General features: G+C 41.2%; 1 protein-coding gene across 6 annotated transcripts; it reads left to right on the top strand.

Annotated features, from left to right (window-relative positions):
* The first annotated feature begins 450 nt into the window (after positions 1-450).
* LOC105016662 (aminopeptidase Ey) lies at positions 451-23,685 on the top strand. Of its 6 annotated transcripts, XM_029114291.2 has the most exons (25): positions 451-788; positions 1,840-1,957; positions 5,867-5,944; positions 6,069-6,431; positions 7,129-7,460; positions 7,989-8,131; positions 8,544-8,686; positions 11,362-11,488; positions 13,544-13,698; positions 14,409-14,522; positions 15,646-15,789; positions 16,089-16,154; positions 16,523-16,588; positions 16,769-16,944; positions 17,640-17,716; positions 17,824-17,957; positions 18,045-18,100; positions 18,182-18,223; positions 18,957-19,062; positions 19,326-19,417; positions 19,653-19,763; positions 20,118-20,285; positions 20,413-20,553; positions 21,128-21,209; positions 22,856-23,685. In XM_029114291.2, the coding sequence occupies exons 4-25, from the start codon at positions 6,159-6,161 to the stop codon at positions 23,006-23,008; spliced, it is 2,901 nt and encodes a 966-aa protein (XP_028970124.2). In that variant the 5' UTR covers positions 451-788; positions 1,840-1,957; positions 5,867-5,944; positions 6,069-6,158; the 3' UTR covers positions 23,009-23,685. The 6 variants fall into 6 exon arrangements, with proteins under 6 accessions (XP_028970124.2, XP_028970123.2, XP_028970126.2 ...); XM_029114290.2 differs by lacking the exon at positions 1,840-1,957; XM_029114293.2 differs by lacking the exon at positions 1,840-1,957 and having other exon boundaries at positions 5,867-5,951.
* Positions 23,686-23,891: the final 206 nt, after the last annotated feature.

The following is a 23,891-nucleotide window of genomic DNA, read 5'->3' as shown; positions in this document are numbered from 1 at the left end:
GTATTCTGAAGACTCCATCCTGTGGTCAGTTGTATTGTGAAGATTCCTTCGTCCTGTTGTCAGTTGTATTGTGAAGACTCCTTCGTCCTGTTGTCAGTTATATTGTGAAGACTCCTTCGTCCTGTTGTCAGTTATATTGTGAAGACTCCTTCGTCCTGTTGTCAGTTGTATTGTGAAGACTCCTTCATCCAGTGGTCAGTCGTATTCTGAAGACTCCATCCTGTGGTCAGTTGTATTGTGAAGACTGTCTCATCCTGTGGTCAGTCGTATTGTGAAGACCGTCTCATCCTGTGGTCAGTCGTATTCTGAAGACTTCATTCTGTGGTCAGTCGGTGTGTTTCATGAGAATTCTACCTCATGTTTCCTGGCCCGGTCGTCACATTTAATACCACAGTTGTTGGACAAACCCCTTTGTTGGATGGATGTATGTGTTTTCCAGCTGTAGCGTCTTCCAGCTGTAGCGTCTTTTCACCCGGTCCCAAGAACCCAACCGTGACAACACGAGTTCATGGTTTATCTCCATGCGCACATTTCTCCCTTCAACCCCCTCCTCGGGTTGGGTGCAGGGTGTGTTTCTGGAAATGGGACAGCCCTTTTCTTCTTCTCAGCTTTCCTCATGTAGTGTAGTTGTACTATTAAAATCTGTGGAACCTCCCACACCCCACTGACTACAGCTTCACTCACCGCTGGGATCTGAGTCTGTTTGTCCGCGTGTTTCACTACAGCTGAGCGTCTGACCGATGCAGCCTGTCCCATTCTCTGAAAGCCTGGACATCACCTTCTACTTGGTATGTTGTATTTTCTAACTATAGTCTAACATTATATTCTTCCTGGTATGTTGTGTGCTTTCTAACTATAGTCTGACATCACATTCTACCTGGTATGTTGTGTTTTCTAACTATAGTCTAACATCACATTCTACCTGGTATGTTGTGTGTTTTGTCTGTAGTTTAACATCACATTCTACCTGGTATGTTGTGTGTTTTGTCTATAGTTTAACATCACGTTCTACCTGGTATGTTGTGTGTTTTGTCTATAGTTTAACATCACATTCTACCTGGTATGTTGTGTGTTTTGTCTATAGTTTAACATCACATTCTACCTGGTATGTTGTGTGTTTTGTCTATAGTTTAACATCACATTCTACCTGGTATGTTGTGTGTTTTGTCTATTTTTTAACATCACATTCTACCTGGTATGCTGAGTGTTTTGATTCTTTAGTGTTACACCTCGTTCAACCTGGTATGTTGTGAATTATTTTAGTCTTAACAGTTTCATATATTTGATTGTTAACTGCATTCTTTAAACCTTAAATGCTGATTGACAGAACTATTATACAATTGGAATAACATCAGAAACCATTTTATTATAGCTATAAGGCAACTTTTCTTAATATACATATGGCCAATATTCCACAACTCAACGCTCTGTTCAGGCCCTCCACATTGCATTGTGACCATATACAAATTTTAGCCATGGTATATTGGCCATCTACCCCATCTCCCCAGGTGTTATTGCTTATAGTCAGTACTGTGTCTTTTAAATACTATGTCAGTTTGGTTTCTCTAATATAGTATATGTCAGTTTGGTTTCTCTAATATAGTATATGTCAGTTTGGTATCTCTAATATAGTATATGTCAGTTTGGTATCTCTAATATAGTATATGTCAGTTTGGTTTCTCTAATATAGTATATGTCAGTTTGGTATCTCTAATATAGTATATGTCAGTTTGGTATCTCTAATATAGTATATGTCAGTTTGGGTTGCTTTTCAAGTATGACCATATAGTGAAGAGTTAAGTCATTCTGTATTCTTCTGTTCCATGTTATTGTTCCCAGGCAGTGCAAAGGGATGTGAATCTGTCATGCTTTCTAAATGTTGCGGGCCAGCGAGCCTGATTTATTCCACATATGGTCCGCCGACGGAGAGGTGTTTTTTCTTGGGATTTGTATAAGTGTAAGTGCACATTGATGAATGTATATTTTACCATGTGTCTCTGTGGTTTATTCAGGGATGTGGATGAAGAGGTTAGGGTCTATTCAGAAAGTAAACGGGTTTCCTGATTCCCCCACTAATCAGCGTGTAATGTCACTGACCCAAACCCTGTATGAGTTAAGTGTTGTTGTGGTGAAGAGTGGGTGTAGTTGTGGTAAAAGCTGTTGGTTTATTATTTGCTGGATAGTGTTTTCATGAGAACTCCAGGTGTTAACAGTTTCTGAGAAGTTTCCCTGAACTGAAAATCCCTCATCAGCCCACACTTTCGTGGAAAGTCCCTTTCCTCTTCCTCTTTGCTTTCTTTTCTTCCTCTCTCTTCCCCTTTTTCTCTGGAGCAGATAGGGTTTGGACTCAAGTTGTGGCATCCCATCCTCTGGCCAACCTTGTTGTTTTGTGTGAAAATAAACGCTAAAGAATTGGCACAGTTGGCGTCATCTGACTGATGCTCAGCCTGACTGCAGCCCCACCAACAGTGGGATAGGTTGCCTTTTGGGGCGCCTCCCCACAGTGGCTGAGTGAGATTTGTCCAGGTTTCTGAACGGAGATCCATGGGAATATCTAAAGGGGTACCATTCCCAAGGAACCAGGAAATCAACCGCTCCTCTCCTTATGATTAACAGTAAGACAGAGGCAGCTGTCCCCTTGTGACACTGACTTAAGCAAGCAGGGTTAATGCTGCAAACAGCCCGTGGAAGGGGAGGACGATCATCTGATCAGGTCGGGTGTGGCTCGGTTGGTTGTTTACCGTGCCACGCTCCTGTGGTTCAACCCCCATGGTGTTGGTGGTGTGTGGTGGTTTGGGAGGGGGGGGGGGGTTATGAAAATGTACTCAATGTACGAATGTTAAAAAATAAACTGGTTGTATTTCTCATGGCGTCCATCCTCAGCTCATTATGTGCTTGATTGCCCTGGAGCCGGGGTTATGCAGCTGTTAAAATATGTGGAGAATCTGCTATACCCAAAAGGCACATTGGGAATACGCTCTTGAATAAATCTTGTGTCGGTTACTCCAGGTTAGGTGGAGATTAATTGTCTGTGTCGGTTGCTCTGGGTAAGTGGAGATTAATTACCTGTGAGAATCTTCGGGGAGCCTCAGTGAGATTGCAGCGGAATGTAGTGTTCTTCCACATGGTTTGTTGTGCGCTGCCATGTTAACACTGTTTCTCATCATAATTAGTCCTGGAACAGTCCAAAACACCTACTTGAAGTATCAAAAGGTTACCTGAAAGAAAACAGCGGTCCTTGATTCCTACATTTGTATGTGATGGCCTATTTGAGTGTAAGACAGGGATCTTGGACTACAACCTAATGCTGATCGGTTGTTACTATATCAATACTTTTGCCTCCACTGAGCCATCCACATTGAGAAACAGAGTTGGCGAAACAGATCATGGCCCTGTATTTTTACAAAAATCCTATTCGGAAAAACTATCAGAGAACTCTTTAATAATTCAACTATACGGCACACAAATATTAACGCCACCTGCTTCATGATATGCTATATCTGTCATTTGTATGGATTGTCTCGGTAAAGGGGAAATTTTCGGTAACAAGAAAACATTTTAATATTGAAATACTTTTTTATGGGTTCAAAACACTTATCTTATTTGCAACTCACATAACATGGAACCAACAACTTTTATTTTTGTTCAATGTATGTTTTTTTGTTGTTAATCTTTATCAAGCATGTCAGTAATGTTAAATCTGACTATTTACCTGGTCTACATGTCATACAGCTGACCTTACTAACATCAATGAGTAACATTTATTTAATAATACCCCTTTTACATCAGCATGTGTCACAAAGTTCTTCTACAGACGCCCAGCCTGAAACACAAAAGGGCAAGACACCGTAAGAAACGTATTCACACAGTGGATAAGAAAAACTCCCTAGGAGGGTCGGAAACTTATTTCCAAGAGAGGGAATGCTTTGTCTCCGTAGGCAATTATGTATGAGTAAGATCACACATGACGTGGAGTTCCGCCAGGCTCTATTTTGGCGCCTCTTTTATTCAACATTTCTTTGGTATCATTTGCCCAAATCATGCAAAACAACCAAATTTCTTATCATAATTATGCAGATGACATCCAAATGTTTATACCTCCCTCATCTAGTGACTATGGTCCGCATAGACTCACTCCGCCAGTGCTTTGAATAAATCAATGATTGGATGTGCCAGAACTTTCTTCAAAGAAATGAAGATAAAACTGAAATAATGGTCTTTGGAGCCAAAGACAAGAGACTGACAGCCGGTAATTACCTTCACACACAATCCCTTCAGACTAAAAGCCAAATTAGGAATCTTGAAGGAATTATGGATTCTGAACTTCAAAAACCACGTAAAATTTATAACAAAATCTGCCTATTGTCACATTAAAAACAAAATTAGAGGATTCATGTCCAGACCAGATCTAGAAAAACTTATCCAGGCTTCTATGTATGGCAGGACCCATTCAGATAGGTATGTGGGAGCCAGTCCATGTAATGCTTTTGTAGGTTAAAAAACGTTAAAATCAGCCCTAGACCTAACACACAGCTGATGTAGAGAGGCTAGTATTGCAGTAAGGAAATCATAAGTTTCGTTGAAGTTAAGATTCTAGTAGCCATATTATGAATAAACCTGCAGACCTATTGAAGCCTGCCTGATGGGAGCCACTGTGTTTCTCACTAACTTCTCACTAACATTATATTTCATGTAATGAAAGACTGTTTGTGGCTCTTAAAGCAGACCTCTATGAGTGTTTAGTCTTTAATCTGAGGCCACGTCACGCTGCTTCATTCTAACCAGATGTTTTAAGACGGATCAGTCTTTTGGGGGGCAGCTGGCTGATATTATACTCAGGCTGGTGTCCAAAACCTTACCTTATTCCCTACATAGTCCACTACTTCAGAACAGAGCCCAATCATACTCTATGGACCCTGATCAGAACCAGTGCACTAAAAATGGAAAAGGCTGGTGTAGCATGTAGAATTAGGATGCACAACAGGTAGTGTTATTGTGTAAAACACATCAGATAATGCTACTATGTAAAACACAACAGGTAGTGTTATTGTGTAAAACACAACAGATAGTGTTACTGTATAAAACACAACAGAAAGTGTTACTGTATAAAACACAACAGAAAGTGTTACTGTATAAACTCAACAGGTAGTGTTACTGTGTAAAAAAAACACAGATTGTACTCCTCTGTAAAACACAGCCTAGTCAGTGATGATGTAACTTGTCCCACAACAGCACACAGAACATGATCATATTCATTCAAGCATGTGCACCGTAGCAAACTATTTCCTCCACCTAACTGCCATACTAAGCTTACAAAGCTGCTCCAACCAGCACGTCTGCTCAGGATTTGACATCAGCCCCCCCCCCCACATCTAGCACTCCTCCAACATACCCAACTCTTACTTCAACTCTTCTGCCCTCCAGTTAGCTGGTTCTAGGTCACGTGCTGTTCTCCCCAGATTTTATTTCAAGCATGGCTACAGAAGGAATGTATCAAACCAGTTGAAGAATTGTACATTGTTGGAGGGGAGTGAGTGCAGGTCATTCAGAAGGGTCTTAGTGAGTGCAGCCTGTGACTACGTGAGATGACCTCTTTTTCCTAGGTGTAGCCCCTGTCATGAGGGGAGAGCCTCAAACACAGTCGTCTGATTGCTTGAGACGTCTTTTGATCTTAACAACAGATGTGAAAAACATACAATTTGTCAAGGATTCGCAGCCCGTCTTTCTCTCTCCCTCTTGGTCTGTTTTTTTTTTTAAATGTTTTCCTCTCTGTGTCCCTCTCTTTCTCTCTCTGTCTTGCTCTCACTCTTCTAATGTCTCTCAATGACAGACTAGATCTGACTGACCCTTTTTTCTGTTTCTACAGTTTCCTGTTTACCTGGAAAGAGAGAGGGTCACACTCGAGTCAGCAAACTTACTCTCCTGCTTAGAAAAACAGTAAATGGTGAATGGTATATTCTGCAGTGTATGCATCCTTTTTCTTTTTTTTTTTTTTGCTGTGGGTTGGGGTGACCTTTGGTGCCATCCCAAACTACACCATGTTAATAGCTGATCCTTTAACTGTGCAGAGAGAAGGCCAGACTGAGTCCCAGAGGAGACCGTTGGCTGACCTGAAGTGTTGGTGAGCATCTGGAGGAGACAGCAGACAGACGTCAGCCATGGCCAAGGGCTTCTACGTCAGCAAGAGCCTGGGGCTGGTTGGTCTGGTAACGGGGGCTGCGGCGCTGGTCACCATTGTAGCCCTCTCAGTGGTCTATGACCGGGAGAAGACCAGGAACACAAAAAGTCCTGCGGATGATGGGGTCACCGCAACCATGGCCGTGTCAATCTCCACAACTCAATCCGTTCCCAAAGATCCCTGGGACCACTACAGGCTGCCAGACGCTCTGTCCCCGGTCTCCTACAACATTACCCTCTGGCCTCGGTTGCAGGTGGGACAAAAGGTTCACGCATTGAAATGGTTGGGGAGCGTAGAGAGAGTTTGTATTGTGTTAGTCAATGCCTCTACCAACATGTTTTGGTTTCTATTCTATTAGTCAGTACTTCTATCAACATGTCTTGGTTTTTATTCTTTTAGTCAGTCTTCTATCAACATGTCGGGGTTTCTGTTCTGTTAGTCTATACTTCTATCAACATGTCTTCATTTTTATTCTGTTAGTCAGTACCTTTATCAACATGTCTTGGTTTCTATTCTGTTTGTCAGTACCTCTATCAACATGTCTTGGTTTCTATTCTGTTTGTCAGTACCTCTATCAACATGTCTTGGTTTCTATTCTGTTAGTCAGTACCTTTATCAACATGTCTTGGTTTCTATTCTGTTAGTCAGTACCTTTATCAACATGCCTTGGTTTCTATTCTGTTAGTCAGTACCTTTATCAACATGCCTTGGTTTCTATTCTGTTAGTCAGTACCTTTATCAACATGTCTTGGTTTCTATTCTGTTAGTCAGTATCTCTATCAACATGCCTTGGTTTCTGTTCTGTTAGTCAGTACCTTTATCAACATGTCTTGGTTTCTATTCTGTTAGTCAGTATCTCTATCAACATGTCTTGGTTTCTATTCTGTTAGTCAGTACCTCTATTGACATGTTTAAGTGTGTGTCAGTTAATACTTTTCACTTGACTGCAGGTGAACCAAGATGGCCTCTACATCTTCACCGGCCAGTCGGCTGTGGTGTTTGAATGTAAGAAGCCCACTGACCTGATCCTCATCCACTCCAACAAGCTGAACCTGACATTGATCAATGGCCGCCATGCCAGACTGACCGGCCTGGGCGGAGCCACGCCTCCCACCATTAAGGACAGCTGGCTGCAGGTGGAGACAGAGTTCCTGGTGATCCAGCTCAATGGGAAGTTGTCTGCTGGGAAAATCTATATGCTTTTTACTGAGTTTAAAGGAGAGCTGGCGGATGACCTCGAAGGATTCTACAGGAGCGAATATACAGAGGATGGCGTTCTAAAGTATGTTCTCAGTAATCCATGTCTCAGTCCTATAAACAGTACTAACTAATCCATGTCTCAGTCCTTTAAACAGTACTAACTAATCCATGTCTCAGTCCTTTAAACTGTACTAACTAATCCATGTCTCAGTCCTTTAAACTGTACTAACTAATCCATGTCTCAGTCCTTTAAACTGTACTAACTAATCCATGTCTCAGTCCTTTAAACTGTACTAACTAATCCATGTCTCAGTCCTTTAAACTGTACAAACTAATCCATGTCTCAGTCCTTCAAACTGTACTAACTAATCCATGTCTCAGTCCTTTAAACTGTACTAACTAATCCATGTCTCAGTCCTTTAAACAGTACTAACTAATCCATGTCTCAGTCCTTCAAACTGTACTAACTAATCCATGTCTCAGTCCTTCAAACAATATCACAACTTTTTGGTACATTAACAGTAAAAGCACCGGTTAGGTGGTCTATGGCCAATATGTTGCTGTATTTATTTTTATTCTGTGTAAATATTTAATGCCATCTTATTTCCAGAGTGGTTGCCACATCTCAGATGCAGCCCACGTACGCCAGGAAAGCTTTCCCCTGTTTTGATGAACCCGCCATGAAGGCTGTCTTCCACATCACCTTGTTTCACGACAGAGGGACCGTGGCTTTGTCCAATGGCCGAGACTTAGGTTAGTTCTCACAGAATACACAGTGTAGTCAAGTAATGACCAAACCAACACAGAGAACGTGAGGTAATGTCGATAGAGCTCAGGTCCGTTTCCGGTGTGGCAAAACAGTCATGAACTAAGTGGTAATGTTTAACAAATGCTTCTTCCATATGCAAAGATAGTGTGGTTAACATAGATAAATAATAAGGTGGACAAAATGTAATTAGCATGTCAACGACTGAATGATGTTACTGGTTATTGTGCTGTAGGATTGAACTTACCATCTAGTGGAGTTAACTCTGTACTCCTCTCTGTCACGGTCTCCCAATCGCTCATCTCTCTGCCTCTCCCTTTCTCTCTCTCACTCTTCTGCTCTCTCTACCTCTCCCTCAATCACTCTTCGTCTCTCTCTCCTCTCCTTCTCATGTTTTAGAGACCATCAACACCACCAAAGATGGCTTTGAGGTCACCATGACCAGATTTGAACCCACTGAAAGAATGTCAACTTATCTTCTTGCGTTTATCGTCAGTGACTTCGATCACGTCACAGGATCAGTGGAGAACAGTAATATTTTGGTAATTCTCTCCCTCTAATATTTTCAGTTAAATCAAAGTATGCTTATCAGAGTTCTGGTCTAAAGTAGTGTACTATATAGGGAATAGGATGTTCTAAAGTAGTGTACTGTATAGGTAGAATGGTGTTTTAAAATAGTATTCTATATAGGGAATAGGGTGGTCTAAAATTGTGTAGTATATTTGGAATAAAATGGTCTAATGTAGTGTATTATATATGCAACAGGGTGGTCTAAATGAGAGTACAGGTGCTGGTCATTAAATTAGAATATTTATTTCAGTAATTCCATTCAAAAAGTGAAACTTGTATAATGTATACATTCATTCCACACAGACTGATATATTGCAAGTGTTTATTTCTTTTAATTTTGATGATTATTACTGACAACTAATGAAAACCCCAAATTCATTATCTCAGAAAATGTGAATATTGTGAAAAGGTTCAATATTGAAGACACCTGGTGCCACACTCTAATCAGCTAATTAACCCAAAACACCTGCAAAGGCCTTTAAATGGTCTCTCAGTCTAGTTCTGTAGGCTACACAATCATGGGGAAGACTACTGACTTGACAGCTGTCCAAAAGATGACCATTGACACCTTGCACAAGTAGGGCAAGACACAAAAGGTCATAGCTAAAGAGGCTGGCTGTTCACAGAGCTCTGTTTTCCAAGCACATTAATAGAGAAGCGAAGGGAAGGAAAAGATGTGGTAGAAAAATGTGTACAAGCAATAGGGATAACCGCACCCTGGAGAGGATTGTGAAACAAAGCCCATTCAAACATGTGGGGGAGATTCACAAAGAGTGGACTGCAGCTGGAGTCAGTGCTTCAAGAACCACCACGCACAGACGTATGCAAGACATGGGTTTCAGCTGTGGCATTCCTTGTGTAAAGCCACTCTTGAACAAGACACAGCGTCAGAAGCGTCTCGCCTGGGCTAAAGACAAAAAGGACTCGACTGCTGCAGAACTATGTTCTCTGATGAAAGTAAATGTTGCATTTCCTTTGGAAATTAAGGTCCCAGAGTCTGGAGGAAGAGAAGAGAGGCACAGAATCCACGCTGCTTGAAGTCCAGTGTAAAGTTTCCACAGTCAGTGATGGTTTGGGGTCCCATGTCATCTGCTTGTGTTGGTCCACTGTGTTTTCTGAGGTCCGAGGTCAACACAGCCATCTACCAGGAAGTTTTAGAGCACTTCATGCTTCCTGCTGCTGACCAACTTTATGGAGATGCAGATTTCATTTTCCAACAGGACTTGGCACCTGCACACAGTGCCAAAGCTACCAGTACCTGGTTTAAGGACCATGGTATCCCTGTTCTTAATTGGCCAGCAAACTCGCCAGACCTTAACCCTATAGAAAATCTATGGGGTATTGTGAAGAGAAAGATGCGATACGCCAGACCCAACAATGCAGAAGAGCTGAAGGCCACTATCATAACACCTGAGCAGTGCCACAGACTGATCGACTCCATGCCATGCCCCATTGCTGCAGTAATTCAGGCAAAAGCAGCCCCAACTAAGTATTGAGTGCTGTACATGCTCATACTTTTCATGTTCATACTTTTCAGTTGGTCAAAGTTTCAATTTCTTTTTTCTTTATTGGTCTTAAGTAATATTGTAATTTTCTGAGATACTGAATTTGGGATTTTCATTAGTTGTCAGTTAGAATCATCACAATTAAAAGAAATAAACATTTGAAATATATCAGTCTGTGTGGAATGAATGAATATAATATACAAGTTTAACTTTTTGAATGGAATTACTGAAATAAATCAACTTTTTGATGATATTCTTATTTTATGACCAGCACCTGTACTATATAGGGAATATGTTTTTCTAAAGTAATGTACTATATAGGAAATAGGATGTTCTAAAGTTGTGTACTATATAGGGAATAGGATGTTCTAAAGTTGTGTACTATATAGGTAGAATGGTGTTTTAAAATAGTATTCTATATAGGGAATAGGGCGTTCTAAAATTGTATAGTATATATGCAATAGGGTGGTCTAAATGAGAGTACAGGTGCTGGTCATAAAATTAGAATATTATCAAAAAGTTGATTTATTTCAGTAATTCCATTAAAAAAGTTAAACTTGTATAATGTATACATTAATTCCACACAGACTGATATATTTCAAGTGTTTATATTTTATGACCAGCACCTGTACTATATAGGGAATAGATTTGTCTATAGTAATGTACTATATAGAGAATAGGGTGTTCTTAAGTAGTGTACTATATAGAGAATAGGGTGTTCTTAAGTAGTGTACTATATAGAGAATAGGGTGTTCTTAAGTAGTGTACTATATAGAGAATAGGGTGTTCTTAAGTAGTGTACTATATAGAGAATAGGGTGTTCTTAAGTAGTGTACTATATAGAGAATAGGGTGTTCTTAAGTAGTGTACTATATAGAGAATAGGGTGTTCTTAAGTAGTGTACTATATAGAGAATAGGGTGTTCTTAAGTAGTGTACTATATAGAGAATAGGGTGTTCTTAAGTAGTGTACTATATAGAGAATAGGGTGTTCTTAAGTAGTGTACTATATAGATAGAATGGTGTTCAGGTTCGTATCCATTACTGTTACTTGATTGCAATTATTTGACGTTTTTTATATATTGCTGATACATGTTTGCAGTTTTTCATCTGTTATTGACAGTTGATAGTAATTGTTTGCAGGTTCGTATCTGGGCTCGGAGGAAAGCTGTGTCTGAAGGACAGGGAGACTATGCTCTGAACGTTACCGGTCCAATGCTGAGGTTTTATGAGAAATACTACAATACCAGCTACCCACTGTCTAAGTCAGGTAGGTCTGCCCTGCATTATCATCCCAGATTCCACTGTCCAAGTCAGGTAGGTCTGCTCTGCATTACCATCCCAGTTTCCACTGTTCAAGTCAGGTAGGTCTGCTCAGCATTATCATCCCAGTTTCCACTGTCCAAGTCTGGTAGATCTGCTCTGCATTATCATCCCAGATTCCACTGTCCAAGTCAGGTAGGTCTGCTCTGCATTATCATCCCAGTTTCCACTGTCCAAGTCAGGTAGGTCTGCTTTGCATTACCATCCCAGTTGCCAGTGAGCATGTAAGCCCACACGTATGCAGTGAACTCGGAAAGTATTTGGACAGTGACACATGTTTTGTGTTTTTTGGCTTTGTTTTCCAGTACTGTTCTATTTGTATCCATATGGAACTAATCATTTAGTGCTTAGTTCAGTAGTAGTGCAAATAAATTAGGTATTTTTAGCACTTGGCCACAAATAGTTTGCATGCAATCGTTGCCAGAAGTCTGCGACCCAGACGCTGGGTATCTTCTCTGGTGATTCTCCGCCAGGCCTGTACTGCAGACATCTTCAGTTCCTATTTGTTTTGGGGCCCTATTGCCTTTAGCTTGTGAAATGCATGCTCAGTTGGATTCAGATTGAGTAATTTTCTTGGCCTGTCATGAAATGGCCCTGTTGAACTTTGTGGTATCTAGGGCAGTGTGTTTGAGGTCATTCTCCTGCTGCACGATGAAGTACCATCCAATGACCTTTGAAGTGTTTGGCTGAGTAAATGTTTCTGTACACAATCATGGCATTATTCTGTTACATACTCATTACAGTGTCATTTATTGGTGCAATGTATTGATCTGACCTCCTCTTTTTTATTTTGAGTGCTATGTGTGCAACTTTGCATTGTCCTGCACTGTTATGCAATTGGTCCTCAGTTAGCTAACTGGGTGAAATGAAGTACATACACTACAGACTAGAGTGTACTCTATGGTGAAACTCAACACACTCCCAACACTTAGTTTTTCGGGCTCCAAATGGCACCCTATGCCCTAGACAGTGACCCTATGCCCTAGACAGTGACCCTATGCCCTAGACAGTGACCCTATGCCCTTGACAGTGACCCTATGCCCTTGACAGTGACCCTATGCCCTTGACAGTGACCCTATGCCCTTGACAGTGACCCTATGCCCTTGACAGTGACCCTATGCCCTTGACAGTGACCCTATGCCCTTGACAGTGACCCTATGCCCTTGACAGTGACCCTATGCCCTTGACAGTGACCCTATGCCCTAGACATTGTCCCTATGCCCTAGACAGTGACCCTATGCCCTAGACAGTAACCCTATGCCCTAGGTATTGTCCCTATGCCCTTTCTTTTGGCTAAATGGCTTTGGTGAAAAGGGAATAATGCTTGGAATAAGGTTTGATTTGGGAAGCGTCCATTGTCTTTCATCCTGTAGACCTGGTATCTCAGCCTGACTTCAGTGATAACTATTGTAATGTATTGTCATGTCTATAATACACCAGATATCTCAGCCTGACTTCAGTGATAACTATTGTAATGTATTCTCATGTCTATAATACACCAGGTATCTCAGCCTGACTTCAGTGATAACTATTGTAATGTATTCTCATGTCTATAATACACCAGATATCTCAGCCTGACTTCAGTGATAACTATTGTAATGTATTCTCATGTCTATAATACACCAGGTATCTCAGCTTGACTTCAGTGATAACTATTGTAATGTATTCTCATGTCTATAATACACCAGGTATCTCAGCCTGACTTCAGTGATAACTATTGTAATGTATTATCATGTCTATAATACACCAGATATCTCAGCCTGACTTCAGTGATAACTATTGTAATGTATTATCATGTCTATAATACACCAGATATCTCAGCCTGACTTCAGTGATAACTATTGTAATGTATTCTCATGTCTATAATACACCAGATATCTCAGCCTGACTTCAGTGATAACTATTGTAATGTATTCTCATGTCTATAATACACCAGATTTCTCAGCCTGACTTCAGTTTGGAACTATTGTAACAGTTATTTACATTCTCCTGTCTATCATAGACCAGATCGCTCTGCCTGACTTCAATGCTGGAGCCATGGAGAACTGGGGTCTAATCACCTATAGAGAGACAGCCCTGCTGTTCGATTCTGAAATCTCCTCAGTGGGAAACAAGGAGAGAGTTACCACCGTAGTTGCTCATGAACTTGCTCATATGGTACGGTATTTTCTGTCCAATCTATGACATCAGGGTACATTCAGTCCGACCTAAACACATCACAGATTTTTTTGGTCTAATCTGTAATGTAATTTCCTGTATGGAGGAACAATGATCAGGCAGATTACTGAGGCTCCTTATGTACCACAGTTGAAAAAGTTATTAACATCAGTTATATATCAGTCTGGTTCAAAACAAGATGCAACTAGGATACATTGACAGCACCCAAGTAGATCTTCCTAGAGAAGGTCCTATCATTATCATATCCATGTCATTATGATATCCCGATCATTATTATAGCCCTACCACTATCATATCCATGTCATTATGATATCCCTATCATTATTATAGCCCTACCATTACCATATCCATGTCATTATGATATCCCTATTATTATCATAGCCCTACCATTACAATATCCATGTCATTATGAAATCCCTATCATTATCATAGCCCTACCATTACCATATCCATGTCATTATGATATCCATATCATTATCATAATCCTACCATTATCATATTCATGTCATTATGATATCCCAATCATTATCATACCCACACCATTATCATATTCATGTCCTAATCATATCCATGTCATTATCCTGTCCTTGCTTGATTATATTCTTATTATTATAATGTCTCTACCATTATCATATCCTTACCATTACCGGATCGGTCATTATAATGTTTGCCTTTCTTCTCTTGCCCAGTGGTTTGGGAACCTGGTGACTCTGAGGTGGTGGAATGACCTGTGGCTTAACGAGGGCTTTGCCTCCTACGTGGAGTACCTGGGGGCTGACTACGCAGAACCCACATGGAACATTGTAAGAACGTCTTCTGAGCCTCGCTAAGGGTTAATGTATTGCATGTGTATCTGTGGCATTTGAAGTTGGGCACGCGGTCTCCTGACATGCTACGTCGTCTTCTGTCATGCTACGTCGTCTCGTGCCGTTCTATTTCGTCTTCTGCCATGCTTCGTCGTCTTCTGCCGTTCTATTTCGTCTTCTGTCGTGCTTCGTTGTCTTCTGTCGTGCTTCGTTGTCTTCTGTCGTGCTTCGTTGTCTTCTGTCATGCTTCGTTGTCTTCTGTCGTGCTTCGTTGTCTTCTGTCGTGCTTCGTTGTCTTCTGTCGTGCTTCGTCGTCTTCTGCCGTGCTTCGTCGTCTTCTGCCGTGCTTTGTCGTCTTCTGCCGTGCTTTGTCGTCTTCTGCCGTGCTTTGTCGTCTTCTGCCGTGCTTCGTCGTCTTCTGCCGTGCTTCGTCGTCTTCTGCCGTGCTTCGTCGTCTTCTGCCGTGCTTCGTCGTCTTCTGCCGTGCTTCGTCGTCTTCTGCCGTGCTTCGTCGTCTTCTGCCGTGCTTCGTCGTCTTCTGCCGTGCTTCGTCGTCTTCTGCCGTGCTTCGTCGTCTTCTGCCGTTCTATTTCGTCTTCTGCCGTGCTTCGTCGTCTTCTGCCGTGCTTCGTCGTCTTCTGCCGTGCTTCGTCGTCTTCTGCCGTGCTTCGTCGTCTTCTGCCGTGCTTCGTCGTCTTCTGCCGTGCTTCGTCGTCTTCTGCCGTGCTTTGTCGTCTTCTGCCGTTCTATTTCGTCTTCTGCCGTTCTATTTCGTCTTCTGCCGTTCTATTTCATCTTCTGCCGTGCTTCGTCGTCTTCTGCCGTGCTACGTCGCCTTTTGCTGAGCCCCATGTCGACACACACAACATAGGGGCCTAGTTGTGTAAATGCATTATTTGTTAGTTACCTAGTCTGCTTTATGCAATTGCTTGTTATATGTAGTTATTTGCTTTTGTTGTAGTTAGACTCCTTAGATTATTCCTGTGCTGATTGCCTCTTTAGCCAGGATATAAATAGCACTTTTTTGTCATGGTGCATTTCATTATATCTTTTCTATTTGTGTGTTTTATTGTTTGTTTCCTGGTGTATTTTTGTGTGTCTGTCTGTCTGCCCTACTCAGAAAGAGCAGATCATCCTGTATGATGTTCACAAGGTGTTTGCTGTGGATGCTCTGGCCTCCTCTCACCCTCTGTCCCGAAAAGAGGAGGAAGTCAATCGGCCTGCAGAGATCTCTGAAATGTTCAACACCATTTCCTACAGCAAGGTTCACTGTCTTCTCATGTTCTAAAGTTGGAGTATTTAATTCTCTACAGCATATTAAAACAAGAGAGATTCTAATCACATTGCTGCTTGCCCCACTATTCAACAAGGGACTCGATTTTGCAGTCAGAGTGCCTGGAATGTGCATGGAATTTTTCTGCACAGAATTGTTCTCCATATTCCCAACGTTCTGGAGTCTAGAACACAAGAGCAATCTGAACACAAACACTGAAGTCTACATGTAACTGATGACTATGCTGACATGCTAATTGTCTCTTTTTATTGTGTTCTCTCCTCTTTTAGGGGGCTGCCGTCCTGAGGATGCTGTCAGAATTCCTAACGGAGCCGGTCTTTGCCAGAGGGCTAAGTGTGAGTAAATCAAACTGACCTCTGACCTGTTTACACAAACTGACCTCTGACCTGTTATCACAGGCATGTCATTCATCATTATATGCTTGTTGATGTTTGAAATTAGGATAATCAAAGGCTGCAACAAACAAACAATCAAAATAGCAGGAGTTTAAAGGAAAACACCAAAACACTGTGGTGCACATTTAAATCATTGTTTTGTTTGTATTTATTGAATACAATCAGGAAATTGTAACTAGTCAGAGCCTGTTTTGGACTACAGGGTTTTGGGTCATCTCATAGGCAACTCTCTAACCCTGTCTCTCTCTTCCTTCTTTCTCTGTCTCTGTTTTTCTCTTTAACCCCTCTAACTCCCATGATCACCACAGTCTTACCTGAATAAGTTTGCCTTCAACAACACCGTGTATACAGATCTGTGGGATCATCTTCAGAAAGTGAGTCCTGTTTCCGCCCTGGATGGATACAGTAAATATATGGAATGTTGCTCTGTCGACGTGTTATTGTCAATCTACAATATACTTTAATGAGCTAATCAACAGGAGTGAATCCCCCCTACATAGGGATTAGGGTTGCCATTTGGAATGCATGTCAAGTGTGTTAATTTCCTCTGACAGGCAGTCATCAGCACTCCAGAGATAAGGCTGCCTGACACGGTACATAACATAATGAACCGCTGGGTTCTGCAGATGGGCTTTCCTGTGGTCACCATAGATACCACCAATGGAAAGATTACCCAGAAGCACTTCCTGTTGGACCCTGATTCTGTAGTGGAAAGGCCCTCGCCATACAAGTAGGCGTCTTTACCTCAAATGTATCATATACTCTTTTTACTTCAGATATGTCATGTAGTCTTCTTTGCCTCAGATTTTTCATTTAGAAATCTTCTTTACCTCAGATTTATCATGTCGTATTTGTTTTTTTATTTTTTTAAATTTTTACACCTCAGGTGTATATTTAGGAGTCTTCTTTTCCTGAGAAATAACATGTCTTCTTTACGTCAACTATATATCATATAGTCTTCTTTACCTCAGATTTGTCATGTTGTTCTACACACACAAAGTGATTAAAAAGGGTTTTCCCATAGAAGAAATCATTTTGTTTCCAGGTTAAATTGTTTTTGGTACTATTAAAAACTTTTTTTGGTTGCACCTAGAACCAAACCGAGTTCTTTTAAGAGTTATCCTTTGGAAAAAGCTAAAGATCCATTTCAGGTTCTTGGTAGCAGAATGTACCATAGAGATTCTAAGGATTAGTATTGTAAAATTCTAGTCACTTTCCCAAAAAGTCCAAGTTCTCAGATATCAGATATCCTGGTCAGAAGATTCCTGAAATCAGGAGGAAATACGAAGGAAATCTGTAAATCTCACCCGGTTTAAGAAATTAAGAAACTGCAACCAGAATATTGCGACCCTAGACATCATGATGGGAGTTTATAATGGATATTGAATTCAGAATCCAGACTATCCTGTTTGAATGTGTCTTTAGTTACACCTGGTTTGTCCCCATCAAATGGATGAAGGGAGGAGTTGAGCAAGAGCAACACTGGCTTCTACAGCGAGCAGGTACTTCCATGTTCTGTGTTGGATGTTTCTTCACCAGTTCTGAGTTCAGTGTGTTGAATGTTTCTCTACCCATCCTGAGTTCATTATGTTTGATCTTGCTCCACCAGAACACCACCTCCCCATGAGAACATCAGGATCTGAGTGGCTCCTGGTCAACCTCAAAATGTCTGGCTATTACAGAGTTAACTACAACTTGGAAAACTGGGAACGGCTCCTCAACCAGCTCAACACAGACCACTTGGTGAGTAGAGGGGAATCTTTTGGCGGGGCTGTTCAGTGTTTTGACATAACAATGTTCTGACACGTCTGACCTTGTTTCTCGGTGCAGGTAATTCCTGTGATCAACAGGGCTCAAATACTGGATGATGCTTTCAATCTAGCCAGGTGAGCCTCTTTCTGAGTCTTTCATGTACACACACTGTATTCATCTTGGTGTCAGCTCAATATCTTGTAATGTGCTTCCAGGGCGAAGATAGTCAACACTACATTAGCTCTGAGGACCACCAGGTATGCAGAGATCTTAACAACAGAATCGTCTGTATGTATGATTGCTACTGGATGTATCTACAGCATGTATTCAGAGCAGTTATGTGTTTCAGGCGAGATATTGTTACACACACGATATACAAAGCCTTTGGAGGTATTCAGACCGCTTTACTTTCACTTTATAGACTTAATTCATAGTTGTTTACATTAATATTTTTTGGCATCAATCTACACACACTATCCCCCAATGACAAAGCAAAAACATGAAAATATGTGCTAACGAAAATCAGTTGCATGGAATCATTCTGTGCGTAATTTATGACTACCCCATTTCAATTCTCCACTCGTACAGCAATCTGTAATGTCCTTCATTGGTGAACTAAATATTTAACTGTTAAGACGAGGGTTTTTCAAAGCCAACGGGGTACGTGGGTAATCATGAAAAAGCATACAGGGAAAAACTCCTTAAGGATAGTTAGGCCATTATGTTGGTATGGGGTAGTTAATCTACACAGCCACCAAGATACAGACAACCCTTTGACCCAGAGGAAGGTCACCACTCAGGGACGTCACCTTCAGGCCAATAGTGACTTTTAAAACAGAAACACCAACCAGTGTCTGACCCTTCTAGAGGTCAGGGGGTTCCAGAAAATGTGATCGTATAAGAGACAATGATGTATATGAAGGTTTCTTCCTATGCTGAGATGATAGACATGATTTGGATTCTGAATACAATGTACTGTAATATTACCAGGTACCTGTATCAGGAGCGAGACTATATCCCCTGGGAGTCAGCAATCAGGAACCTCAACTATTACATCCTGATGTTTGACCGGGGACCGGGCTATGGGGCACTACAGGTGGGAGTCAATTACATCCTGATGTTTGACCGGGGACCTGATATCTACAGACAGGATCCTTCGTTGCTCCGAGCCAGGGTGTTATGTGGCTAGCTCACTCTTTTTTCCTACAAGCCACATCTAACACCTTGGATGAGGGATTCATACTGGGATTTAATGACAACTGTATAGCACTGATTCCATTCATAGCACAACCTAGCCAGTCTCAGTATTAGCACATAACGAAATAACAAATAACAGCAGCCAAACCATTTATCTCCCAGGCTTACCTGAAAAAACAGATCACCCCTCTCTTTGAACACTTCAGGACGATTACGGCTAATTGGACCAAAGTCCCCGTGGGCCACAACGACCAGTAAGGACAACACTCTTCTAAAAATGAGTTTGAAAACAATTATGGAAAGGAAACGGTAAATGGAAGTAAGGCGTACGAGGGCTGTGGAGTATTGTGTTAACATGAAAGCCCCCCCTTGTCCCTCTCAGTCTTCAGTGAGAGAAACGAGCCAACATTAATTTTGAAATTGCATGGAGGGCTCCCAAATCACAAGACCACGAGCCTGGCTCACGTCAGCTACGTCTCCCTCTCTCAGGTACAACCAGATAAACGCCATATCGTTTGCGTGCATGACTGGGGTGGAGGCCTGCAGGGTACTCACTAGGTCCTGGTTCAGAGAGTGGATGAGAAACCCGCACAGAAACCCGTGAGTAGGCATGTTTCCTGGAATAAATCCTGTTGACCGTAAGCAGGACATCCTTGAAACCACCAACCGGAAAACTTGGAGGAAGTTGTGCCTGAGCTTTGCGACCCTAACAATTATGTAATGTAAATAGCATTGGGGTGAGTCTCAGCGGGAAAAATTAAGTTCCCATGAGTAGCTTTGAAGATTGCGATGAGCCTGATAACGCTGGCACAGGAAAATTGCAGCTGAGAGGTTTGGCATTGCCTATCAACTCTTAATTGGTGTGGATATGTACACACTCTGATGTCTGCTTTAACACATTGACATCATTTCAATGAGTCTATCTTTGACGTTTTTTTAATTCTTCATTAACAGGATTCATCCCAACCTGAAGTCCACCGTGTACTGTAATGCCATAGCTGCAGGAGGGGTAGAGGAATGGGATTTTGCTTGGATGATGTTGAAGAATGCCACCGTAGCCACAGAGGCTGCCAAACTGAGGGGGGCCCTGGCCTGTACCAAGGCCCCCTGGCTCTTGAATAGGTACACAATGTAATCCAGCTGCCAAATCAGATGATATTCAGTATGTCAATATAATCCAGTAGGTAATGCACAGGTCATCTTCAGTACTTGAGGACTATCTAAAGTATGTTGTGTGTTCATCGTGCAGGTATTTGGAGTATTCCCTGGACCCAGCTCAGATCCGAAAGCAGGATGCCACCGCCACTATCAGCAACGTTGCTAGTAACGTGGTGGGGATGCCTCTTGCCTGGGCTTTTGTCAGAGCTAGGTGGAGCTACATCTTTTCAGAGTAAGTCATCAAGGTTAGGTACAGCTACATTTTTACGGCGCAAGTCTTTGCGTTTAGGTGCAGCTACAACTTCACAAAATAAGTCAGTGAGGCTGGGTGGAGCTATATATTTATTCAGTTGGTCATCAAAACTAGGTGGCGCTACAACTTTACAGAGTAAGTTATTGAGGTTAGGAGTAACGTAATCGAAGATTGGTGGAACTGCATCTTTACAAAGTCTTCAAGTCTAGGTGGATTTACAACGTTACTGAGTAAGTCATCAAGGTTCGGTGGAGCTGTATCCTTACACAGTAAGTTTAGGTTGAACTAGATTTATACAGCGTAAGATATTAAAGTGTAACTGCATTTTTACAGAAAGTCTTTAAGACTAGGTAGGTGCGTAATTACCGATTCTTAAAGGTTGGGACGAAACCTGTTTTATTTACAACGATCAAGGCCAGTTTTTCCCCACATAAATAGCTCATTTACTACAGCTTAGCCGACGAAAAAATTATTTCTGACAGAGTAAACAAATACAACAGGTCTTAATAAAACTAGAAATAATGATGTTTCTTTGTCCCCCTCCATCTTGAAGATATGGAGGAGGGTCCTTCTCATTTTCTAACCTCATCAACGCTGTGACCCGAAGATTCTCAACTGAGTTTGAACTGAAGCAGGTTAGTACTGGGGTTTGATGTAATGTGTGCTGCCTGTTCCTGTAGAACTACCATCCTGTACGTTTAAACTTCAACCCTGTTCCTTGTAGAACTACCATCCTGTACGTTTAAACTTCAAACCTGTTCCTTGTAGAGCTACCATCCTGTACATTTAAACTCCAACCTTGTTCTGGGAAAGCTACTTTCTGTATGTTTAGTCCCAACCAGTTCTTGGTAGAGCACCTATAGAGAGCCCTGTCTCTAGCAGATTTTAACTTCAACCCTGTTCATAGAGAGCTACCCTTCTGCAAGTTTGAACAATTATTTTTACATTTAATGGTGGAAATAGATCAAACATTTGAACTGCCTTATAGGCACCAAAACATCTAACCTATATATAAAAAGTGAACAATAAAGCCCAGTGAGGTCAGTTTCTCTGGTAATATGGAGTGATCAACTTTATTAAAAACCTTTGACAGCTGATTAGATAAAGCACCATAGTTAAATTGTTCATGCAGTGCTTTGACAATTTAATTTACAACCAATATAATAGCTGTAATAGTACTGTGACCCGGTCTAAAGCTAGATTGATACAAGACACTTTAAATATCTGTTGGGTCTACATTGATCAAGGTCAGTAGAATGCAGTGGCAGTGCCCAGGATTTCCACACAGGAATTAACCTGTTAAATAAAAAATGTGTAAGAACACCAAAGATAAATGATGCAGCCCTAACCAGCCGAGCTCGCCCAGCCCCTGTTTTTTTTAATGTTGATGATAGCAAAAGGACTTACTTTTCTGTGAACAACTCAGGGAAATCCTTTAACAGCAAAGATTTATGGCAATGATTGCCGTGACCAGAAATATCTGCTGTGGCAGTATGGTGAATGAACTGTTCTTCTGAGATTTTACACTTTTCCAGAACATTGCTGGGTTCCCATTGCAATCAGAGTTATCACATAGTTTTCAGATATTGCTTTTCTAACAAACTTTATACACAAGTCTCAGTTGCATAATATTTTGTCAGTCAGAACATGAAGCATATTTTTTGGGCTTACCCCACGCCACATCTCTTGTGAACCCCATCAGGTATGTCAGAAGTGAACCAGGGATTGGGTCTGTTTCTAACACCCAATATTCTTTATAGAGCATACCTTTCAGGAATGGAAGTAAGACGACCAGTGAACTACTCTAATGATAAAAATCTGAAATCCAGTCAAGGTTACTGAGGTTTAAACGTTCTGAAATGTATTTTATGTGAGATCCTTTGGATTCTGACATGCACTAGGGACATTTTCTGATGTACAGTATATTGTGTAAATACACCACTAGCCATCTGTTTATGGTGATGAGATTGTAGGGGAGTGGTGATGAGATTGTAGAGGTGTGGTGATGCGGTTGTACATGTGTGGTGATGCGGTTGTACATGTGTGGTGATGAGGTTGTAGATGTGTGGTGATGAGGGATGTACAGGTGTGGTGATGAGGGGTGTACAGGTGTGGTGATGAGGTTGTAGATGTGTGGTGATGAGGGGTGTACAGGTGTTGTAGAGGTTAGGTGATGAGTTTGCCCATGTGCGGTGATGAGGTTGCAGAGGTTTATGTATTGCAATGATGCTGCATGACTTAACTCACTACAGCCTTGTGACTTTCATACATTGTTTTGCAGCTGAAGCAATTTAAAGAAGACAACGCCCATGTGGGGTCTGGCTCAGGGACACTGGCTCTGGAGCAGGCTATAGAGAAGACCTCCGCTAACATCAGATGGGTGGCGGAGAACCAGCAGCACATTATCAACTGGTTCACCAGTGAATCTAGGTGATTATCTGACCCCACCATACATCCGTTGGGCCAAGCCACCGGGATAGTGGGGTTCCTGCCTATTAAACTGTCAGGGACGCAGCCTTCTGCTCGCTGAGGCTCTGGGGGATGAAGGCAAACTGGCGAATGACGAGAAGACCCACATTGTGTCATTACGATGTAATGGGAATGTGCGTAGACAATGGGTCAGGATACATGTGAAATATACCAAAATTGTCAAATAATGTTTTTCTGATGTTTTTTAAGTGTACTGTATTTTAATGCATGACATATACGTATATGAATGTTTTTGGAATTCAGACATGTGCAGGAAATATATTATTTGGCATGTTTCTTTATTTCTCATGTATTTAAATTTTCTGGTATGATTTATGTGCATTCATGTTGATTGTCACTTTGTTTATAAATTGGTATGTTTATGCATTAGATTATTTGAACATGTTTAAAGTTCTGAGAAAGGGAGAATATACTTATGAATGTGAAGATCTGAATACATTTAAAATATTACAAAGATTGTTTAAAATCTGAGAGAAATAGCATATAAATATTAAGATTTGAAATAAAGTACATCAATAAATGTCTTCAACTGAAGTCCATAATGGACATTAATCATTTTCTTTCGATACACTTATTTTCTGAGTTCCCTAATGGAGAATACTGAATAAAAAATGAATTCACCGAATTGTTTGTTCCTTTTCTGCACAGTACAACTTTTGCAATGCAAGATTCTGGGTTGGATTCCCAACGGGCAAATACAAGAAAGTATGAAAGTTGTTTTTAGTTGTAGTTGTTTTTGAAAACAGCGAACAGCAAATTATTTCTAATGTATTTAAATATGTTCCTATAATCAGACCTAAATCAATATGTGAGATATGGGTTGCCTC

The sequence above is a fragment of the Esox lucius genome, chromosome 17 (genome assembly GCF_011004845.1).
Source record: "Esox lucius isolate fEsoLuc1 chromosome 17, fEsoLuc1.pri, whole genome shotgun sequence".
Classification (NCBI taxonomy): Eukaryota; Metazoa; Chordata; class Actinopteri; order Esociformes; family Esocidae; genus Esox; species Esox lucius.
This window is presented reverse-complemented; position numbering and strand designations above follow the sequence as displayed.